Source organism: Chelonia mydas, chromosome 15 (genome assembly GCF_015237465.2).
Source record: "Chelonia mydas isolate rCheMyd1 chromosome 15, rCheMyd1.pri.v2, whole genome shotgun sequence".
NCBI classification, from domain to species: Eukaryota; Metazoa; Chordata; order Testudines; family Cheloniidae; genus Chelonia; species Chelonia mydas.
The window spans coordinates 8,403,038-8,426,868 of record NC_057856.1 but is presented as its reverse complement, the minus strand read 5'-3'; the positions used below and the strand labels follow the sequence as shown (position 1 = coordinate 8,426,868).

General features: G+C 45.2%; 2 protein-coding genes across 8 annotated transcripts in view; one reads left to right on the top strand and one right to left on the bottom strand.

The window, feature by feature from the left end:
* The window catches only part of RNFT2 (ring finger protein, transmembrane 2), a 34,465-nt gene extending 33,267 nt beyond the window's left edge, over nt 1-1,198 (bottom strand). For 2 of the 3 annotated variants that reach the window (XM_007071904.4, XM_037879229.2), the window contains exon 1: nt 1,050-1,178. The gene's annotated coding sequence lies outside the window, so the exon portion shown is untranslated. Of the gene's footprint in view, nt 1-1,049 lie in introns of all 3 variants that reach the window. The other variant, XM_027834104.3, reaches the window with a different exon arrangement.
* Nucleotides 1,138-23,766, top strand: SPRING1 (SREBF pathway regulator in golgi 1). Of its 5 annotated transcripts, none has more exons than XR_006286071.1 (8): nt 1,138-1,290; nt 2,064-2,407; nt 4,988-5,141; nt 8,276-8,427; nt 10,873-10,986; nt 12,339-12,821; nt 17,315-17,412; nt 18,725-23,766. XR_006286071.1 is itself a non-coding variant. In XM_037879230.2 (6 exons), the coding sequence occupies exons 2-6, from the start codon at nt 2,234-2,236 to the stop codon at nt 12,420-12,422; spliced, it is 678 nt and encodes a 225-aa protein (XP_037735158.1). In that variant the 5' UTR covers nt 1,138-1,290; nt 2,064-2,233; the 3' UTR covers nt 12,423-14,131. The 5 variants fall into 5 exon arrangements, 2 of the variants coding, with proteins under 2 accessions (XP_037735158.1, XP_037735159.1); XR_006286070.1 differs by having other exon boundaries at nt 18,116-23,766; XR_005222422.2 differs by having other exon boundaries at nt 17,315-23,766.
* Nucleotides 23,767-23,831: the final 65 nt, after the last annotated feature.

Genomic DNA, 23,831 nt, shown 5'->3' with positions numbered 1-23,831 from the left:
CACTAGCTTGTGCTATAGGGTGACTATCCATCAATTTGTCTTTGCAAATGTTTTCCCCTACCAAAGCCAAGCATGGTCCTTTGCAGAGGGACGTCATTTTAGGCATCAGCCATAGTGGGGGCAGTAAAGAGAACCGCAAAGGGTTAGGAACCAAGACTAACTCGGGATCCAATAGGACAGCTGATCTTTGGCCTTGTACCCAGTACTACAAACCAAAGGCCAGATACCATTGGGGTAGATGCCATCTCAAAAGATACCTAACTTAAACACTGAATGATTGAGTTGTGTCTGGATTTGGCAGTTCCACATCCTGTTGTGACATATGGTAATTTTGCACCTGCTGTGCCATATGCACACTAGCATTTATACCAGGAACAAACAAATCAGGCTACATACTTCTTGCTAACAGAGGACTTTGGATAGTCAAAGATTGCACAGTATTCCAGTGTTCACATCACAGGCAAAGAGTACCATACTAATTAGAGTACCATACTAATTAGGTATAAGAACAGAATGCTCTAACGGGTCATATTTGCAAAATAAACTGTTTTTATTTTTATTATTTGTATTTCAGTACTAACTAGAAGCCCCAGTCAAGGACTAAGGCACCATTGTGCTAGGTGCTGTACAAACACAGAATAAAAAGCAGACATGCAAACCTTCTTGTCTGTTTATTATGCACACACACAACAGGGCAGGCCTGTCCCGATGCCTCACAATACGCTGCAATTTGAAGCTAACCTAACAAGGGTAAGGCTGCAGAGCGTTTGATCTGATGACCGACTATTTCTCTGGCTGCGCTCAGGCTTCCCCAGCTATTACGAGATTTGGCAAATGAAACTTGCGATGAAGGCGGTGGCTAAACAATTGCGGGGGGGGGGTTGGGTAGGGAAGGAGAGGAATCTCCCCCTTCTTTGAACGCAGCAGCACAATAAACACGGATACCACAGAGTCACCATCCCACCCTTTTAAAATGCAGGATTTCACTCTCGAAAAACACACCACGCTAGACAGGAGGAGGACAGACAGCACCGAGCCCCTTCACCTACCCTCACAATCCAGCAATCACAAGCTCCGTCGCCCAAACCCTGCCAAGCCAACGGGGAGAAACAAAGCCACCCACGTGACTGGTGACTTCCGATCCCCCCCCCGCTTCCAGGAGGGACACAAAGTAACTTCCTCCCTCCCTCTTCTCCCGCGGCCTGTCAGGCTGGGGCGACGGGCGCCGCGGGTCCTGCGCCGGAGCGGAATCGGATCGGGATCGGGATCGGGATCGGGAGCGCGTTGCGGGTGCGTTTCGGTTCCTTTGGTGCAGGTGACAGGGGCAGGGAGGGGGCGGGTTAGCGGCGCAGTAGCTTCAGATTCGGCGCTTCGGAATCAGCGACTCGGTTTGGGGTTTTTTTTTGGTTGATCCTTTTCTGAGAAAGGAGGCGAGGGTATTTCCCCCCCCCCCCCCCCGTTGGATATGGGGGGAGGGACAGCTCGGTGGTTTGAGCATTGGCCTGCTAAACCCAGGGTTGTGAGTTCAATCCTTGAGGGGGCCATTTAGGGATCTGGGGCAAAAATTGAGGATCGGTCCTGCTTTGAGCAGGGGGTTGGACTGGATGACCTCCTCAGGTCCCTTCCAACCCTGAGAGTCTATGATTCTATGTAGACAGGCCCAGGAAGCTCCTGGGGTCCCCATACGCCACCCTTGTTTTAGGAGCATGCCCTGGGGGGAATGGGGCTCGCCAGGGAGGAGCGGGCTGGACCGAGACTGGAGGGCATGCTGACTTGGAGGTTTCCTCTCGAGACTAGTGTCTTTTGTTAGATTGCCTCTATTTCAGGCTAAATCTGTGCGTAAAGATAGTTAGATGGACCTGGCTGCAGCTGAGACTTCCCTTTGCTTTTTAAGGTTACAGAATCCTCTTGAAGTGTGTTCCCCCCTAAACAGCTCGGTTTAAACATTTGCTCATGCAGGGAAAGCTGCGGCTTTTCTCTCTGTGTTTAGTCCCAAACTCCTGGTGAGGATTTTAAGCTATAGCTTTTATGTTCAAAGGGTTTTTTTGTTTTTGTTTTTTTAGTGTTCTTCCAGCTCCTCCAGAGACTTCTCCGGCTGGTTCAGTGTGCAGCTGATTGATGCACTCCTGGAAACATTAGTTTACCTCTAGGGGTTCTTTTCATTCCCCGCCTAATGGAGCAAATGCAGTGGCTGAAGGATAAATGAGAAAAATCCAGGGAGAATCAGAACCTGATGCAGGTAGTGCAACAGGGGGAAAAACCCAACAGAGCAGTGTCAGTAAAGGTGTATGTGGGAATGGTGCACTTTCTGTCAATGGTGTGGCGCAGGCTGCTGAGGAAGCGTTGGGTCCTGGGTATTGTATTTGGACTCTCCCTCATCTATTTCCTTACCAGTACTTTCAAACAGGTCAGTATTGCTTTTCTTCTTTGTCTTTTCCCCCCTCACTGCCCCATTTCTCTGTAAGTCAAGGCCCAGCCCTACAAAAACACTTAATGTCAAATATGGTGCTTATTACTGCTGGAAGTACTCCCATTGTATGACTACAAATTTGAAATAAGTACTACACCTGGTGATGGCTGCAGGTTTGGGCCCCTTGTCTGTAAGCTCCTTGAGATAGAGAACATCCCCCCACCCTGTGCTAAGCAAGGGTAAGTTTACCCTGTGTAAACTTGCAGCACATCGTAAGAGATTTTAAAAATGATTTCTCTTGCAGGTTGTAAATTATTTGTGGTGTTTAGCAGAGTGACCTAAAAATAATATGCTGAAATACTAAGATTTTTTTTTTAAAAACTTGTGTTAATGATGGATCTCAAAATCTTATCATAGGTTCCTTTTGTTCCGCCAGCATCTTCAGTAAGATTTAAGGGGTACTGTTAGTAAGTTAGGAGCCTGAACCTGAAACTTTGTGTCAAGTGAACGTTTTACATCAGTAATACCTCATAGCAACGTGTTCGTGGGATCTAAAGGGCAACTGGAAAGTTTTATGGGATCAAAGTATTCTCTTGTAATGTATGTTGTGAAATGCCATTCCAAGCAGGATAACAGCATTGTGCATAAGGGCCAAAAAGTGAAACTAACTGCTCCAAGCAAAGGCCCTAATTCTACATTAGGAGCCATGCAGGCATAAGGGCCTGCATTTGTAAATCTGGTTGAAGGATTGGGATCTCAGTGAGCTGCCGAAAGAGAGCAGATATCATAAATGGTGAAAATTAATGGGAGCTGAATACTTAACTCCCTTAGGTGACCATGAAAATCTCTACATGTGTAAATTCATTATTTTCTTAAATGAACTAACCTTCTTTTATTAAAGGTCAGGACATTTTCCCCCCTTGTAAATGAGCTTTGTTAAAAATATCCCTGAAATTAGGTCTTTGTTTAAAGAAAAATATAGATTCCTGCTGGTGAGACTTGCTCTAGAATTGTTACAATCTTAGGATAAGTCCAACATGAGGCCTAAATTTCTTGATGCCTGTTGTACTTTCTTGAGCAGCACCCACATAAAACCCTATTCTTTTGGTCTGCAGAGCTGCTTTAAAGGTGCATGTGTAAGATGGGTTTCCAAAGGCAATCTTGAAATGTTTTGAGTATCTGTCCATCCTCAAATGGACCTCGCCTGGCTGGTCTTGAACTGCCTCTATCATATATCACAACATCTTTATTTGAGGTGAGGTAGAAAAAGCAGCTTTGTATGTCTGACCTGTCTGGAGCATTAGTAGATCTTGCAAGGGAGTGTGTTTTAGTGACTAGAACATGGGGGCCAGGTGTCCAGATTCTTGGTTTCTGCCCTGGCTGCCCCACTGACTCCCTATATGACTTTGAGTAAATCAGTTAAGCTAAGCCAAATTTTTACAAGTGGTCAGTGATTTTGGGTGCCGAGCATCTGCAGGACCTGATTTTCAGAGGTGCCGAGAAACTGCAGCTCTTTTTGACCTAAACTGGAGTCCTAGAAGGGCTGCACCAACGAAAATTAGACCCTAGGTGTTTCAAGTTACCCAAAGTTAGTGAAAAGAAAAAGAGTTCTTGTGGCATCTTAGAGAGTAACAAATTTATTTGAGCATAAGCTTTCGTGAGCTACAGCTCACTTCATCGGATGCTTCTGGAAAATATAGGCTTTCAGTGCTATATGCCTCAGTTTCTCCCATCTTTAAACTGGGAACAACAATATTTAATAAACCTCTCCAGAAGTGGGTAGCAAGGCTTATTTCAAAGTGAACATTGACCAAGTACTTTGGGATCCTTGGATGAAAGGTACTACAGAAGTACACATTTTATTGTTCTTAGTGTCCCTGCTTTGTAAAGATGGCTGATGGGGGATGGAAAGGAGAGAGCATTCTTTGTGTTACTAGGAAGAGGGTGAAACAACTTGTAACGTATGTTACTTAGAGAAGGGAATGCTACTTTTATGGCCTGAAATAATGTCTGAGGTACATTGTGTTAAATAGTTCTGCACTTAATATCTACAGCCCCCTTAATTTTTATGATGTTGGTTTAATGTTACACGCAATATGTGGTAAACCACTGTTTTTGACTGTCGGTGTGATATCTCATACTGTGTTAGTTTCTTGCAGTTTCCTTCTGTCTTGGGAATTGCAACAATTAGAGCAGGGGTCTCAAACTTAAATGACCATGAGGGCCACATGAGGACTAGTACATTGGTCCGAGGACCGCACCACCTACCAACTGCCCCGCTGCCCTGGCCCCGCCCCCACCCCACCCCTTCTGTGAGGCCCCACCCCTGCCCCACCTCTTCCCACCCCTTCCCTGCCCTGCCCCCGGTGCGCACTGGGCCGGAGCCGCTCTAGGTAAATGCTGGAGGGGGTGCAGGAGTCGCAGGGAGCTGGCAGGCAGCAGAAAATAACCCCGCAGGCCGCATGCGGGCCGTGTGTTTGAGACCCCTGAATTAGAGTTTAGCTGAGGGAATGGAGCGCAGAGTTGAGTAAGAGAAGGGAACTGTGTGTTAACTTGCATTGCTGTGGTTTGTTGCAGGAAGAGAGGACAATACGCGATCGGAATCTTCTCCAGGTACAGGAACATGAGCCCATCATGTGGAAGGTGCAGTTCAGCCTGGGAAATAGCAGTCAGCTGAGTAACCAGTGCAGAAATTCTGTCCAGGGGAAGCTATTCATTACGGATGAGCTGGGTAAGGCCACTGATAAGAGCCTTTCCTGCAAACCATAATGCTCAGCACTGTGTGTACCCTCTGATCTTTGCTGGGACCCTCAAGTAGCAATTCCCTCCACTCTCATGCATTCACACTAGAGTAAATTCTTCTGTTGTAGAAATGTTGACTCAGATTTAAGAATTTTATTAAGATGATGTTAAAAAAGAAAACGGTACAGAGTTTAAGCATAGAAGTTTCTGGTTATCAGGGAATAACATACAGATTATCAAGGGGTGTGAAGTTCAGTTTAGATCGGATGGCGTAAGGAATACATAATCTGCAATATCCCCAATTGGGGTTAAAAGGTTAACGGGTCAAAGTACGGACACTGAGATATGAGGGTATGTTGTTCATATAATGGCTATGTTCAGCTTCCTTGCAATAGGACACCCCCTTGAATTGAAGCACGGGATGTTCAGTAATGGCTGTAGGTACTTCTGGGGTGAATGCAGCAGCTATCTTAACAGCACGCCAGAGGTAGTTGCATACATTCTTGAACACCCTTCACTTCATCTGGAGACCATGTTCTATTATAGGGAAGTAGCATTTGAGACATTTCCCATAACAAAATAATTTACTCTAGTGGGAATGCACTAAAGTGGAGGGATTGCTACTTGAAATTTGAATTCAGCCAGGACAGTAAAAACTCCAGTCATTGCACTTTTACGTATTTTTAAAAACACCATGCTTGGAATTTTGGTTCAGTGTTGACTTGGGGAAGTGAGTAGAATGCTTTCTGCAGGATTCACCTTCTGTGGCACTTAAATGGACCCATCCAAATTCTGAAGCTGACCCCATCCCTCCTTAGCTTCTGAGATCTAACTGGTTCATAATGTGAGATGGCTTAAGTGTAGGCGACATTTCCACCCTAGTTCCTTTTCATGTTTTATTGCAACAAAACCCTAAGATCACTGGCCACTCATCCTTCTCAAATAGATACATTCAAACAACTTTAAAATGACCAACTGGTCTGCCCCTAATAGGAATGCAGAGGGCATATTTCATAATGGCATCCATTAGAGGTAAAATACATGCAGTTTTTCTTTTAAAGGTACACTACAAACATCATCTTTCTTTCTTTTGGCTTGTCTGAAAATGATTCACGACTTGCTCAAATGCTCAACTAATGTCATTGTTTTATTATTGCAAATCTGTTTTTAAGATACTTACAAGCACAGTTCCCCTTTAAGTTCTCTGACCCACTCTTGAGTACACTGCCTTGTTAAGTTAATCAGCAAGCTCCCTCTGTCCCAAGCCCTGTCATGTCCCCCCTTGCTCTATGGAGATGGGGTAAGTGGGGTCAGGAGCAAGGGGGAGGGGGACACCCTGACATTAGCCCCCCTCTTCTTCTTCCCTCCTGCCCCCCTCCCTCCCCCCCCGCAAGCAGGAGACTCCAGAGAGCAGCTCCAAGGCAGAGGGCAGGAGCAGCACATGGCAGTGGGGGGAGGGACAGCTGAACTGCTGGCAATTGGTAGCCTGCTGGGCGGCTGCAGCTCAGGGAACTTAGGGGAGCGGGGAGCTGATAGGGGGGCTGCCAGCCCACCCTGGTTCTAAGCCCCCACCAGCTAGCTCCAACTGGCTGCTCTTCCTGCAAGCAGTGCACAAAGCGGACGGCTGCCAAACAAGGTTAAAAGGGAGCATTGCGCAACTTCAAATGAGCATGTTCCCTAAGTGATCAGCAATGTAACAACGAAACAATGTTAACCAGGACGACTTTAAGCAAGGAGTCTTGTACAAGCTTCCCCCACAGACAGCTTTGCGATGCACCTGGCTCTTGTTGTTCCAGCACTGGGCTTTTCTTGACGAGAGGTCGTCATCAGTCATGAAAAAATTGTGTAGTAGCTTTTGTGATGTACGCAAGTAGAGACTAAACTGAGATCTACTGCAGGGTTCTCAATATTTTTCTTTCAGAGGCCCCCCGCAAAAAGCTATAAAAACTCCACAGCCCACCTGTTTTTTTTCTGCATATAAAAGCCAGGGCCGGCGTTAGGGGGCAGCAAGCAGGGCAATTGCCCGGGGCCCCTGCAAAGCTACTTTGCTCAGCCTTCAATTTTAGCCCTGGGTGGTGGGACCCAGAGCCCCGGGCTTCCGCCCCATGCAGTGGGGCTTCAGCTTTGTGCCCTGGGCCCCAGCGAGTCTAATGCTAGCCCTAATTGGCGGACCCCCTGAAACCAGCTCGTGGCCCCCAGGGGGCCCCAGACTCCCGGTTGAGAACTACTGGTCTACTAAACTCGCTGTCACTTGTGAGTCAAGCTAGGATTTGAACGCCAGTCCCCAAAGTTCCTAGTTTACACATTCCCTAAAACATTGAGGCGATGCTGCTTCTTCAGAGAGGTTCATAATGGACCTACTCAGTTAAGCCTCCTCCTAAGTGACAAGTCTGTTTCGTACGCAGGGTATAATCATGGGGCATGATTGCAGCGCAAGCTGATATACCTAAAATAGCTTTAATTTGCTAGGATGGGGCCCGGAGCAATGAAGCCCCCGCAATGTGAACGTCAGTGCCGGCTAGCCTTAGAAGTACTTACCCAGGATTTCAGTTGGATTTGTGCAGCTCACACTGCCACGGCTTTGCTACTCCGGTAGCCAAACTAGCAAGATTAAAGCTAGTTTGGGTATGTTGGATCAAGCGACAATCGCACCCACGGATTACTGCAATCACTAAACAGTGTGTATCTGGGACAGGGTTCTTTTTCAGATTGAGAGGGGCAGTGATCTATCTGGAGAAGTATTGGGTGAAATTACTGTAACCCCTCCCCCCCCAAAAAAAAAAAAAGAAAAGAAAAGAAAAAAGCACTACGCCAAATTAGGAAGAGTGTAAGTTTTGGTCCTTAGAATGTATTTTAGTCCAATATATTTATCTACAAAGTATTATTATAGTACAGACTGGCCGTAAGATTCATTATTTCCAAATAGCATCTGCTGGGCCACCTGGTCATATCAGTCATTGGTGTACAGCAGCATTTCTCAAACTTGGCTGTTCTCAAATGATAGGATCCTAATCTTGTACATGCGCTCCTTATGAGAGCCCCGTTATGTTCCATGCCCCTGCTCCAGTGGGAGGCGCAGCAGAGTGGATTCTGTAAGTTACTCCTTTTTCCTCTGTTTTTCAGGCTACGTCTGTGAAAGGAAGGACGTGTTGGTGAACGGCTGTTGTAACGTCAATGTGCCTAGCGCAAAGCTCTATAGTTGTGAGAGCTGCCTGCCCAACGGTTGTTGCAGCGTGTACGAGTACTGCGTTTCCTGCTGCCTGCAGCCCAACAAGGTGCGTGGAGCGCCTCTTTGCTTATCCTGTTCAGACGGCCGGCCACGTGTGTGTGCTCATGGTGAGGGGACCTGGACACGGGGGAAAGCCTGCTAGGACCGTGTCAGAAATTGTCTCACAATAACCGCTCGAGCTCTGTAGAGGATGGAAAGTCCATTTTGCGGGGGATTTTGAGATTTCTTCATTCCAGTTAAGAAAGAGAGGCAGTAAATTTAAAAATTCTCCATGAAAGAAAATTTTTGAAAAATCCATTTGTCGCCATCCTCCCTCTGAGTCCGGGTGCCCTCTCCTGGCAGCATCCATCAGTCAGTGTGTCCATCGGCTGTTCTACCTTACAGCCACACAATCACCCAGATATCATTTCAGGTCTCCAACAAGAAGAAGTCAACCACTCCTGCAGTCAGCTGGTAGCCCTGGCCTCCTGGCAGGGTGGGCACAGCACAGTCTCGGGCTCTGACCCTCTGGGTGTGGGCAAAGCACTTCAGCAGTCTGTGGCCCGCTGCCTCCTGGCTGGGGCAAGTAGCAATAGGCTAGAGCTCTGGCCTGCTCAGCATGGGCAGAGCAATTAACGGTTTATAGCTCTCAGGCTCCTCGATGGAGCAAACAGCAACAATTGTCTATGTTGCTGGCCTTCTGGCCTAAAGGTTAGTGCACTGCTAGCCTCGCACACAGGGCTGGGGGTAGGGGATCCGGGCCCACCCTGCTCCACCAGGTCTCAGCGCAGGGCCCTAGCAAGGGCAGGCAATCCCGCCACCGGGTTGGCAGGGAAACATGTGGTTGCTGCCTCACATCCCGGCAGCACAACCAGACCAAAATCTTCTTTCCCTGGGCTACTTCCTAGCAGTTCCTGCTGTCGCTACTCCATCGCTGCTGGGACCTGGCTCTCAATCTCACAGTCAGGCAGCCCTTCCTCTGGTCTCTCCCCAAGGTCTTCCATCTCCTGGGGCAGTGGTTTGCCTTTTCTCCCTGCTGCCTGTCGCAGGCTCCGCTGAGGGCTCAGCTTCCTGGGAGGGACGTCAGCCTCCTTTCCTGGTGTAGCCACAACTGAGCCGCAAAGAGGGTGGGGTGGGGCGAGATTGGTGGTGCCCACCAGGGGGCGGTAACCCTCCTTGTATGAGAGGGAGGCCACTCTGCATCATTATTTTGGGTTAAATCAGTACATTTCCTTTTGACAAGATTGAAATGTTTCAGTGCACCTTTTTTATGTAATACAAAATAAAAAAAAAATTCAAAACAAAAAGTTATTTCCAAACAGAAAAAAATCAGTGTTTCGTTCCAACTGTTTTGGATGTTTTGATGTCCTTGGAACTCTGTTCCTGGTTTTTCTCGAAAATGAAATTTTGGCAAACTGGCGTCATTTTTGTTAAGTATTCTGATTTTGACGGAACCGTTTTCCAGAGAATGCAAAAATGTCAAAGTTTTTTCCAGCCCACTGTAATAACAACGTCTTATGCTTGTATTACACCTCTTATCCCAGAGGATCCTATCATAACTTTCCACTGCCTGTAAACTTCTTTTTGGATGCTTAATAATAACCAAGTGTCAGGTCTGTAGGATGCCAACAGATGTCACCCTAAGACTGCAAGCTTATACCAGTTGACTATCCTGACATTCAGATACCTCCCCTAGAGAGGTGCAGATTGGATCAGATGTGCAACAAAACTGGCATCAGACTTTCAGGGGGAAGGACTGCTCCTTTGCCACTCCTCCAGGTAGTGCTCAACCCAAGATGCTGGTGGCGGAAGCACTAGAGTGAAACGGAGAAGACTGCTGCTGCCAGCATGTCGGGTTAAGCACTACGTGCCTGCTCCTTGGCGTTGGTTTTGGGGCAGCACTGTGTATGTGAACAGCAGAGGCATGATTCTTCACAGCTGAATGAGCTTGGGGAGGTTGATACCTGGTAGCAGGGAATGTTGGCTTGGACAAACACAAACCCCTCTCCCTGTAGTGTCTGAGTGCCAGGTAAACATTGATGAAGCTTCTCATGAAGTACAGAAGGGAAGTATTATCCCCATTTTACTGATGAGACATCAGGGAAAACCGAGGCACAAAGATTAAGGGACTTTGAATCAGGAAATGAGCCCAGATTTCCTTCTTGCATCACAGAGCTGCGGCCACAAGAACATCTTTCTTCATGACTCAAAGCTCTCGTTTTCAACGATCTTTCCTGGGCCTTGAGTATTGGCACTTCAGCACTTCCCTACGTTCCATTAAGCAGGCACAATCCAAAGCTACTTTGAATATTATTATTAAAAAATGGAGCACTGAGAAAGCATTGCTAATAAACCTTTCAAAAGACAATGTGAGAAGAAAAGTTTGGTGAAATTGTTCTGCTGTAACCTTAATTGTCAAACTCTCAGTGTATGCTAACAAAGAAATCCACTTTTCTCCATTCCCCTTCCGTAACTAACTTACATAGGTGCTTATTATTTCTGCCTCTCTCAGCAACTTCTCCTGGAGCGTTTCCTGAACCGGGCAGCTATCGCTTTCCAGAACCTCTTCACGGCTGTGGAAGATCACTTTGAGTTGTGCTTGGCCAAGTGCAGGACTTCATCACAGGTCAGATGCTGCAGCATGTGAAGTGGAGGAGGGAAGGGAGGTGCCAAAAATATCTGAGAAGGTGGTGTTGATGCTCTAAATGTATGGGTTTGTCTTTACTATGGGGAGATCAATGCTGCTGCAATCGATGCAGCAGGGGTCAATTTAGCGGGTCTAGTGAAGTCCCACTAAATTGATGGCAGAGCACTCTCCGGTCGACCCTGGTACTCCACCTCTCCAAGAAGAATAAGGGAGCTCGACTGGAGAGTGTCTCCCATCAACGCAGAGCAGTGAAGGCACCACTGTAAGTTGACCTAAGCTACATCGACTCCAGCTACGTTATTCACATAGCTGGAGTAGCGTAACTTAGGTTGACTTACCCCAGTAGTGAAGAGAAGCCCTATATTTCTTATATGTGCACATGTGAGTGCATGTGAGCCAACACTTGTTCACGTTGAGGTTGTCCTTGGGAGCCAGTCTTGGGAGATAGGTGAGTTGCTTTCTCACTAAACTAGGGGCATAATGCACTGCTAGAGCAGTACAGAAATGGACACTGACTTGTTCTTAGCACTAGAGACATGCTGTAAAGGGACTACGAGACTGAAATGCGGCCAACCAAGTACATTAGTCTGCCTGTTTCCCCAGCAGCTTTAGTAATCCTATATTGTACTGTAAAGGAAACAATACATCTGGGTAATCACCACTGTAAGTCTGCTGACTGTAGAAATTTTAAGTGATGTTAAAAATACACAAACCAATGCTAGGTATTTATAATTAAAACCACCACCATTTCAAGCCTGTTTGGTTAGCAGAAGTCTTGTTTTAAGCAAACACCGTACCTGTTGGAAGATAGTGGTGAGGTGATACCCCCGCCTTCTTATGGTGTACTTAAGCAGGAGTTCCTATTACAAAGTAGAGATGATGCCTGAACCATAAATGAGGGATGATAGATCCAAATGTCTCTAGGTCTTTGGGGAGGGGAGATCCAGTGTCTTGACTCTAGGTTCCTCTGCTATACACTTCTGTATCTCAAGCACTGACTTGTTTTGTTTGTTTGTTTTTGAATAGAGTTTGATTAGAATGTGTGCACAGGAACTCGAGCAGTCTGACTCCAGCCTGCTTGGGTATTTACTCTAAAGGAGCTTCTGGCTACAGTTCAGCGAACGTGTGTTGTAATGTTGCAAGTAAATTTTTTTTTTTTTTTAAGCTATGCTCCCTAGATACTATGATGGTGTGTCTGTGAAACAGCCATTGCCATATAAACACCACTGCCACCTTCCCTTTGTGGGAGAGGAATGAGGTATTTTACACTGGAGAGCTGCTTTTTAATAGCACATGTTGTTCCTAAGGGCTTTTCCCTCTCTTTCCAACAGAGCGTGCAGCACGAAAACACCTACAGAGACCCCATTGCAAAGTACTGCTATGGCGAGTATCCCCCTGAGCTCCTGCCTATTTGAAAGCTGCAAAATCTGAACTAACATGGGGAAAACAAACTGAGGACTGGCGTCTGGAACAGCAAGACAAGAGCTTAAACTCTCATCTTGAGATTTCCAAAGACAAACAGAGTGATTTGCAATCTCAGCTTGGGACTTATTTCTGTGGGAAAACCTCTCCTATTAAGAGGGAAGAACAGGACAGACCTGCCATGGATGGGTGGGGGGGAATCCTTTGAATGGTTAATCTAACTGAAGGGCTACCATTTAGGATACACGCAATGGATTTAGTCTATAGATCAGCCTAGAAAAGGGCATAATACAGCCTTTCATCTATACATAGAAGTTAAATTATATCTCCAAAGAACATGGACTTTAGACCGACTGCTGTAGATATGAAGAGGGATTTTTTGTGCTTAAAAGGTAAAGAATGCCTATAGAGCTTATCTCCTGGAGGACTTTTCAGCATCCATGATGCAGACTTTATATGTAACTATGAATTATTTATTGGGTTTATATGGAATAGTTGAAAGTATTGATGTTTCTTGTAGCCATTGGCTGACTCCTTCCAATCCGTAGATTATCCTGGAGAAAGGTCATCCTTCATCTTGACCAAAATAACTCATCTCTCCTTTCTGTCAGGGGTTGTTGTTTTTTTTGTTTTGTTTTTTTTTTACTGGAGCCCACCATCATAGTATCTGTGTGCCTCCCAGTTTAAACTGGCAGAGCAAAGTGCCCTCTGGAATTCATGGAGCCTTCAGTTCCCATAACATGAGAGAGAAGGGAGAGCTCTGCAAGGGCTGGGGCTTTTTTGTGAGTGGACACATATGCCATCCTAGCTAGGAAACCTTAACTAAAGAAAGTCTCGCAGGGTAACCTGTAAGTCCTCCAACTCTTGATTATTCAGATCTCCTTGCCTGAAGTACTGAGGCTTCTGCTGCTGGTGCTGCAGATCAGCGTCGCTCCAAAATGCTTCGCTCCTGGTTGTGCAGGGGCAGGAAGCAGAAAGCAGAAGAACTGAGGTGTTTTGGGATCCTGATTGTAGTGAGATCCTGATGTAGTAAGTAATTAGACTAAAATGTCACGTGGCTCTAGCCCTTCTCTGAAGTTAGATTAGCAGCCAGTTTTGCAGTAGTTCTATTAACAGCTTATTAATGACGTTCCAGCATGGGGTTCTGACCTGCTGCTGGGAGGACTCTCTAGGTTGAGATTTCAATCTAATTAGCGTGCTAATTGAACACAATGTTGATTTCCCCCTGCAGTTTCCTATCTCTCTTGTAGGCTGCAGTTTAAATCTTCCCTTCTGATGTCTCCGTGAGGCCAGTCTGAAAGAAGGGAGTTGGGAGAAATGTTTTTCCCGTGCTTCTAAATGCAGAGAGAATTTATGTTTCCTGAAAGTCAGACTCCCTAGCACTGAGCCAAACTAGGCAGTTCTGATATATACAGCACCTCACTCCTGTTCTCTTCCGCTCTCGGCTCTACCATATCTGTGCACCTTGTGTATTTCCATGGTTCGGACTTTGTGCTCATGTATATTAATACCTCTTATTCCTCCCTTGGGATAAATCAGTTTACCCAATTAAGAAATTAGAATAATGTGGCCGGTATTTTAGGACATCCCGTTGTTAAAATATTCTTTATCCCATTGCAGGGTGTTCTGGTGTACTTATAGTTAAACTGCATGTGGCATAAGCGAGAATTAAAAAGTTACCAGCCACCTCTGATATGTGAAATTGTGAAAACTCACTTGCATTTTTTTCCTCATCCTTTCCCAAAAGTTTTCAAATGAGAGAAGGTCTTGGAAAATAAAATGTCCCTGGCCAGCACGTCCTATGGAAAGTCTTAAAAACTTGTATCTCATGGAGCTGTGACAGCAGAATTTTATCTGGTCACAATCCTTTCTCCCATTTGCTGCCCTCCTATGGCAACTTGCTGGAAGAAACATCATGGTACATAAAGTTGTATGTCTGTGCTTTTGGGTGGGCTTGGAGAAGCATGGTACTGAGGCATGGCAGCTGCCTACTGACGGGCAGATATAGCTGTGCCGATAAACCTTTACTGGCAGAACCCCCAGTGGAGATGCAGCTTATACGGGCAAAAGGACTGTCTTGCCAGTAAAACTGCATCTGTTCCTAAAACTTAAGTTGACCGAGCTACGTTACTCAGAGGTGTGAAAAATTCACACCCCAAGAGATGTATTTAAGCCAACCTAACCCCCATGGTAGACACAGCTAGGATGACAGAAGCATTCTTCCATTGAGCTAACTACTGCCTTTGGGGGGGGGTGGATTTACTACAGTGATGGAACAATTCCTTCTGTCACTATAGCAAGTGTCTGCCCTACAGTGCTAGAGCGTCAGCTGGTAGCATCTGTCGTGCTACATAGCCTCAGGCTTTCGCCTACATAGCCGTGTGGGTTGGGAGTGTGAAAAAATCACACCCCTAACCATCATAGCTATGCCAGCAAACAAATGTAGACCAGGACTTTGAGAAACAATGGAGCATGAAGTCTGAGGAGATAGCCAATGTGATCATCTTAATGTCAAAGAGGGTGTCTGGTGCTTTGTCCCTGTACCACCCCACCACCCCCAACCTGTCTTTTCAGAGAGGACAGTCAGATTTGTGTAAGGCCTTGTCAATGCTGAGCTGTATTTTAACACTTCTCACAAGTGCACAGCCACGCCAGTAGAGCTCTAGTACAGTGCCGCACCACCAGGCCCTGGCACTTCTTCCTTCCGTGCCTTCCTACTTAGACTGAGTTTTTAGGTTAAACATTGTGGTCGTAAAATACCCTAATGCTTTGTCTACACTAGACCCCCTGTCACTGGTGTCACTGGTAGAATGGCGGTGGTAGGAAATTGTAAGAAAAGCTCAGCCTATACAACCATAGGGGAATCTCTTGGACGCTGTCTAGACTCGTGAAATAGGTGGAGTTTAGAAACGTGTTAGGGGACCATTGTCAATTCTGGGAGTACCGTGTCCAGCTCATGCATCTGTAAAGGTGTCTAAATCCTGTCTATGCTAGGGGCCAAAGGGTATGTAAAAAGTCAGCTAATGTGTTTTAAAACCTCACTTGTTTTCCTAGTCTTTGTGTGCCCTTGTACTATGGGGTAGATGGAGCAAAACAATAAATCCAGATAAAGCAATAGGGTGAGACGTGACAGTGAAGGTAAATATATTCTAATCAAGGAAAGCAGGTGTGGGCAAACAGGAAACCATTTTTTTTTCTTTCCGTTCCATAAAGAGAAATAACATGGTTTCTCTTAATGGTCTGAAAAAGGCAAAGTGTGAGAGCTAGCCTATAGAAACTTATTCTCCGTTGAGAAATCTGAGGTAGCTGAGTGCCAACAGAAGATTCCTGCAGTGGGGTATAGTAATACATGCCAGAAACTTATCCTTCCTCCATTCGAAGTATCAGCTGTGACTAAATTTTATATGTTGGTTATGAAAGTGACAGCCGCATTATATGAGATCTAGTGATTCTATCTGTCAAACCAATCAGCTAAGCAGAGTTAAGATTCCTGGAAAACTTGTCCTGTGCTTAGAAGAGCTTGTGCACGATTCCTTTCCTGCAAATCCTCAGCTAGTGATGACTTGGAAAAGGGTAGTGTAAAAACTGTGCAGGGACCAGGGCTGAAGAGAAGCATGGGACGTCTTTTTTTCTGAGCTTAATAGAGTGAAACGGTGAATGGGCAAACGCAGAGTCTGGCTTGGGATCCTCACTGAACATTGGATGACCACGGCTTTAGCATTCTCGCCTCTCAGTCTCGCGGAGTCTCTTAGGTATTTTGACTATATTACAGTGAAAATTTATCACTCCACTTCCCTTATTGATAACTTTTTAGGCTCTGGACCCTTGCAGTAGTTAATATGTGGTCATAGGATTAAAGAATTGTAAAGCTTTGACTATAAAGCACTAGATACAGCAACTGCTAATATCCTTTTACTTCTGACAACCTTCTACCCTCTCTTTGCCTTCCCTCTTCTTTTTGCTGACACTGAGCTTTTTACGTAATTAGTCCATGGATTTATTTTGTGGTGGGCTAATTGTTTTGCTTCTTCAGTTCCAGTCTAATCATGCCAATTTCCTTTATCAAATTTGCATGCAGGATTGATACTTTTTCTCAATCTTGGCAAATTGTGGGGAGGAGAATCCCTTCTCCCCTAATGAGTAACCTCCAAGGGGTTAACAAGTTCAGTAAATTGTGGGAGTCTTAAAAAAGGGCCCTGTGCATTCCCATTATATCAGTGGGAAACTACTGTAGGTGGCGAAAAAGAAAAAAAACAACAACCCACAGCCTCATCTGCTGGAGATGAAGGGAAAGCAGAAGGCAAAATGGTGTTGGTTTCTGTCTCTCATTACTAAGGACTCCCAACCACACACTTCTGGCTCTTAGCAACCTGCACTCTATATATTGTGCTTTCTAACACTGCACTGGTCTGACTCACTTGGCAGCTAGTGTAGTTTTTAAACCACAGCTTCAGCTAGGTTGGAAATATGAATTTTTTTCAAGGATGATTAAAATGGCTTTAGAATGAAGGACACTTGCGGTAGCTTGGATATCTCTTATCTATGGTGCAAACTGTAATATGAAGGTTGCAGAGGGGAGAGGAGTGGGAAATGTGGCACACTTTCTCCCTGGCTGTTGAGAGCCTGCTGTTTGAACAGGAAGACCAGATAGCAAGCACTACGTGGTTTGAGAAAGCAGAATTTCTTGTGTACGGGGAAGACCACACATTACTGTTACAGATGGGACTGAGCAGCAGAAAGGAGATCCAAAGTATGTGATGCACATAACTGAGATTGCGGATAGCTAATTGTAGAGACAGATCATATCTGATCTTCTGCCAGTTTTGTGGGAGTTTCAGATTGGGCCCAGCTCTCCTCACATACAATAAATATTTTCTACCACAAGGTGCAGTCCGTATGACCAGCAGATAGAGCACTGAAGTGAGAGCCAAGGGACCTGGGTTTTATTTCCAGCCCTGTCACTGATCTGCTGTGTGACCCTGGGTAAGTCACTTCATCTCTCTGTTTCCCCTCCCCGTTTTGTGTCCCTTGTCTATTTAGATTGTAAACTCTTTTGGGCAAGGACTCCATGTATGTACAGTGCCTAGTACTATTGGCCTTCATCTCAGATGGGGCTCGTGGTCTTATTTTAATACAAATTATACCTAGCTCTTGTGTAGATTTACAAGCAGAAAGTGCAACAGTCTGATAAGAGGGTGATAAGGGAGGGTATAACTTCCTGGAAGACTGTCTGGGTAGCCCAAACTGTTCTGCAAATACACAGTCCTGATCCAAACACGGCATGAAAAATGAAGCTTCCAACTGTGTAGACTGCCACTCTGTATGGAGGTTGGAGAATTACATCCTATTTCAAATGTATTAATGTGTCCAAATCACATTTTCAGGGCCCCTTTGTAGTAATTTACATGGCTCTATCATCCCAGCAAGTAAACTCATTCATACTTGGATGGACAGTTCATAGTTTGCATAATATATAAACTTGAAATCCCCATGTCTTTTAAAAAGTCCATGACAGTTATGAGTAATCAATTCACCACCCCTCTTACTTTCTTCACCCCCTCTTTACTTTGATCAGTTTTTGTTGAGATCAACTGCCAGGAAGGCAGGCTGAGGCTAACACCAATGTAACACCATTGATCAGCCAGCAGAGGTTACTATAAGACTTAAGTAGCATTCTCCCATTCAGGATGAAGTCTGGCATGTGTCCCTTTGAGCTACTGAGACAAAACTTCACTTGGCAAAAAACAGGAACGCTTTCTGAGTGCAGGGGACAAAAGGTGATCCATGTTCCTCAAGGAAATGTGCAATTCCTCCTGTATTGCCAACTCTTCTTCTTCAACAGTACTGCAGTCAAAGGGCAAACAAACCCACAAAAACCCCAAAAAGTTAAGGCTGCTTGGGTTTTTAACATTTCACCCTCATGCTTAGGTGTTGTCATACAGAGTGTGTCATCTAGATAAGTCACTGGTTTGAGGCAGCCTAATTCACAACCACTGTAATAAAGAAAAGTACCTGACCCTGGGAGAAACAAAAGAGATGGTATCGCACTACACAGCAAACTGCCAACAGCTCAGCAATGACAAATGTACCCCTCCGATCAAGCCCCAAACAGACAATGAGTAACTTTCCGAGGCGATCTTACTTACTTCTGACGGATAACTGCCAGTATAACTGTCTCTTCGAGCTTGTCATGCCCACAAAGTCTCCTTGACTTGACCTGTGTGCACCCTGCAGCATGGAGATAGCAAGGACTGAGTTTGCAGTACCGAGCCGGTCTGTTGATTTGCTTTTGCAGAGCAACTGAAAGTCCCGTGCGGATTCGGTGCAGCAAACGCTGGTCAGAACTGTCTGGTCGGGCAGGGCTGGAGGAGTCGTCACAGGAACGCGGCTCCAGGAGTAAAGCTGAGAGCGGACGCGCTCAAATTCCAGTGAGATGTACCAGCAAGAGTCCCGCCCCCAGCTCCTGTTCTGACCAATGATGGTCAAGCGTTGGTGGCAGCCTTCCTGCGTTTTTCTTGCCCCTCTCCCCCCACACTGTCACTGTGGGTGGGCTGCTGAGACCTGCTTCCCCTCTCCGGGAGCCTCATCGAGAAGGGGGCAGCCAGCCTCAGGGAGCGGGAGAACCGCTGAGAAAATTCTCTCCTGCCCTAGTGCAAAGACAAATGGCGGGGAGGGGACAACCCCTCAGCTGCCCCTTTCCACACAACCGAGTGGGGTAGCAAGGGAGAGTGGAGACGTACTCAGCGCTCCCCAGCCCTGGACCCCAGGACAGAGGCAACTACAGGAGAAGGGTGACACCCTGGTATCTGAGAAAAGCAGCTGCTAGGAGGGGATGGGAGAGCAAAGCCCCCCTTCTTCCCCCCAGCCATCACCTGCCTCAGGACAGTGGGTGAGTTCTGAGCGTTCTTTTGGTTTTCAAGTCCCCTCCACCCACTTGTGTATCCATATACTCAAGGAGGGTTCAGAGATGCAGCCCCCTTTCACGTCATGGTTGCCTGAGGCCTTGTCCACACACAGACACACACGTTTAGTTAAATTGGCGCAAACCCCGGCACACACACACACGTTTAGTTAAATTGGCGCAATCCCCGGCAGGGACGCTCTTATTCTGCTCTAGGAGGGGCTTATTTAAAGTCAGTTTAAACCTGCTTCTAGTGGAGTTTAAGCTAAACCCCCATAAGCTCTGTTTTAACCGAAACAAGCAGGCACACAGAGGGCCTTGTGCATCCGTGTAATTAAACCGGTTTAAAATCACGCCTTTAAAAAGGTGCAACTCTGGGTCTAGGCAAGCCCTGTGAGGTCCTCTCCCATTCCAGAACACTGGAGTGCTGTGCGTCTGCTCCAGCTCTTTCCATTCCTTTATTTCCTTCATTCCCTGACACCCACCATCACCATTTCCACTGTCTCCTTTCTGGATTCTTTGCCTTTCCTTCAGGCCCTATACCTCTCCCCACCCCCACCTATCAGGTATTTCCTCTACTGTTCAATATGTGTAATAACCCAGCCACTCCCAGTCTCTATTCAAACCCAAGTTAATGGTATCTAGTTTGCATATTAATTCAAGCTCAGCAGTTTCTCGTTGGAGTCTGTTTTTGAAGCTTTTCTGTTGCAAAATTGCCACCCTCAAATCTTTTACTGAGTGGCCAGAGAGGTTGAAGTGTTCTCCTACCGGTTTTTGAATGTTATGATTCCTGATGTCAGATTTGTGTCCATTTATTCTTTTGCGTAGAGACTGTCCGGTTTAGCCCTGTATAGACATACAACAAAAAGATGGACCCTGCCCCAAAGGGTTTACACTTATTTTTTCCGGGTCAATAGGTCCTATTCTTTCTGCATCTTACTGAGGACCTCTAGATAGCTAAAGAAAGAGAAGGGCCACTGGTTATGAGATCCTGGCTCAATGCCAGCACAGTTTATTGCATGTTGTTTGTTTGTAAGGGGAATAAGACATGGGAGGGAGGGGCAAAGTACTATGTGGGCTCAGTAGCGCCTCTCGACACTTGACTATTTCAATATTTTTTTAAATGGTGAAAGGACTCAGTAATGACACATGAACTAAATCCTTGCGAATGATCAATTGAAACGCTCTTTTGGGGTTAGAGCTTTACAAACAATTGACCTGGAGCTAGCTCACTTCCTTATAACTGCAGCTTTAGGTTGAAAAGTTATTTTTTAAGAATATCAAGAGGGTTTGTGATTTCTGTGTCTTTGGTGACTCCAGAGCAAGTCTTTCTCAGTGTACAAGTATAAAGATGCTTTTTTGAACTGCCTGTCCTGCAAACCCAAACTGGGATTGGAGAGTCAAGCAAGGATCTTTCTGGACCATGCGTAATCACCCATCATTTTTTTTAAATTAATATTTATTTTTATTTGCATTTTGATGCTGGATCATTTAAGGTTCACAGTTTCAAGCTTTCCTCTGCAACTATGAGGTCTACAGTCTTTTTCTTAAAGGAAAGCTGAGTGTGTCAGGTAATGATCTAATTCCAGAAACTGGGGCTTTAGGAGAAGCACCAACTATCATAAGACTCACAATAAGATTATAAGAGGTGGCACCACTGAGACCTAAGTTAGTTCTGCAGATTAATGAAGTTAAAACCCAGCTTCCTCTCTCAGCTCTGTGCTGATTCGGTAGGGCTAATAGGAATAAATTAAATTGTCATTCAATAAGAAGATCGTTGGAACACACACCAGGAGCAGATCTGTTAAATAAGCTGTCACTTATACAAAGTCACTTTTCTGACCCTAATAATAGGTTTTCGGGTCCTACAACTCAAAAAAATGACTTGATGGGTCAAATTTGTTTAAGGGCCAAATCCAGAAGATAGGATTTAGGGCAAAGTTAATGAGCGTTTTGGTTGGGTAGGGGGATGAAGGTTTTAGACTGAACTGGGATTCTCCCTGGCATCGTTTTCAGCTTGATCCCATTTCAAACAGCTGAGAGATTCATTCCTGAAAACTAAGGTTCGTGATAGAAACTCTGCAAGGGACCAGGCCATTAAAACAAACTAAGCTATTTGTGAGCACAGATGAAATGTTTTTGATGTCCCACTGTGTGCACTTGTCACAACCCTGCCCCATCAAGGTTCGAGGGGGAAAGCGACTGGCTGGTAGTTGCTTAATCAGATGGAGATGTTGATTTTCAGGTAACCAAGTCAGGGTGAGGTTTGCGTGCTCTGTCGCTTTTAACATAATGAATACGCTTTTGCTTGTTTCTCATGACGGTGGCAGCAGCAGCATGTGATCTGTGTCACTGTCAAAAGGAAAGTGAGATGTAGTTAATACAGAGCTGCACAACAAAGAAATATTGATCAGGTCTCTCCACGCTATGCTTGAGTATCTGCAGTGACAATGGATAGCGCAGCAAATAGGGATGGCAGAACAAAAAACATTGTGTCCCAAGATCAAGGACATGATGGGGCAGGCCATGTAGCTTCAGTGCTGAGCAGCACCAGTGTGGAAACAATTCAGCTCCCATCCTCAAGCGTTTTCCCCCAAGACACTAAATCCAAGTGAAGTGAAAGACACCTTGTTCATGTCATGAATGTGTCTCAGATATAGTAGCTATCGTGTTAAAATCAGAGGCTCGCTAAAGACAAGCTAGAGCAGATTGGCTTGTCCAAAGAGTCCCCACATTTGGTGACTCCAAACACTAAAATAAAATCAAGTAGTTTATGCTTTGGTCAGTCCAGGTCAGGTATACTTTGTGTAAGACATTAAGCAGTTTTAGGAGTTACCAGAGCGCTTCAAAGGGAGTTGTAAAATGGGTTTTGTGCTGCATCACACTGCACTGTCTACAGTAGTTATATTTCAGCTTGAATGGACTATTATATATTTTGACAGGATGTTTTATTCTAAGATATGTGGTTTCTTTATGGAATTTTTAAATTCTCTTTTTTAAAAGCAAAACATATGAAACAAAAAACCAAACACATTAGACGCTAGTTGTTACATAATCAAAAAATGACGGCTAAAGTTAACTTTTTTTAACTTGACTCAACTTGTGTTTCTTCAATTTACTGTCAAAGGCATCCAGGATCTTGTATTCTTTGGTTGGAATTTTTATGATCTACATAAATTGACAATTTATGCTTTTAAGTTAATATTTAGCTATTTAAATAAGCGCTCTCACTTATTTTCTCTCAGCAGTTCCCATTACAGTCAATGGGTGCTCAGCACTTCTGAAAAATGAGGACATTTATTTAGAAGCCTAACTTTAGCATTTCATTTTATGACTGTGATTTTTAACAATAAAATAGCCTACAGTCATCACATGAGATCATAATAATTCACAACTATTTTTATTAACTAACAACTGACAAAGGGCCCCTTAAGTTGTCTGCAAGTGCAACATATCTAACTGTTCCTTCCAGTCAATTTCACTTAACAATGGATGCTTTATTTTTGGTTTTGTGCTGGAGGGAAGGAGTTGTATGCTAACGGATCTGCTAATTTCCCTCAAATCTTTCCAACTCTAGTTGTAGGTGGAAAACTCTTATTACGTAAAGTAACAGAGCTGCAATGGTAACGTGGTTCCCTGCTACTTCCCACCCCATCGTTGTCCCCCCCACTCCTACAGTTCTCTCCCTACTGTTGGCTTTGGCCTAGTCTACACTTAAACCATAGGTTGACCTAGCTATGTTGCTCAAGGCTATGAAAAATTTTGCACTCTGAGTACCGTAGTTAAGTCGAACTGACCCTCGCTGTAGACAGGACTAAGTCGACGGCATTTAAGGAGCCTTCCGTTGACCTAGTTACCACCTCACGGAGAGATGGATCAACTACATCGAAGGAAAAACACCTTCTGTTGACATAGGAAACCTCCATGCTACGGCAGTACAGCTACGGCACTGCAGCGGTGGTGTAGACGTAGCTTTCATCACAACATCCCCATGGTGATCCCTATGTAATTCCTCATTATCTTCCCTGAATTATCTTTAAGGGCCCAATCTTGTAAACTCTCTATTTCTAGTGACTTTCATGGGAGCCTAGACTGCTGAGTATTCTCGCTGACTGCATCCTGTCCTATGACTAGTGTCCTTGTCCTTCATAGCTATGCTAATGCAGTATATTACTGTCCCTTATAATCCTTTATTATTGCACACTGAAGCATGATCTTCAACCTCGCTCCATCATTTTGCCACTGACACCGGTTTTGCCATCCTCAGTGTAATCTATCAGTGTTGTCAGTGTCATCATCCTGAACAGTATTTATTGCGGCATGCTTTTGTCTCATCGCTGTGATTATGTGAGCTTCACTGATTGTACTACATCTATCACCTCATTACTGAAATAAAGTTAACGTTAATGGGAGTCATGCGGCTAACCCCCTGCTCACCGTGCTGGAAATTTATTGTCATGATGAAAAGGAGATGCATATGGATCCATTTAAAACTAGGCCA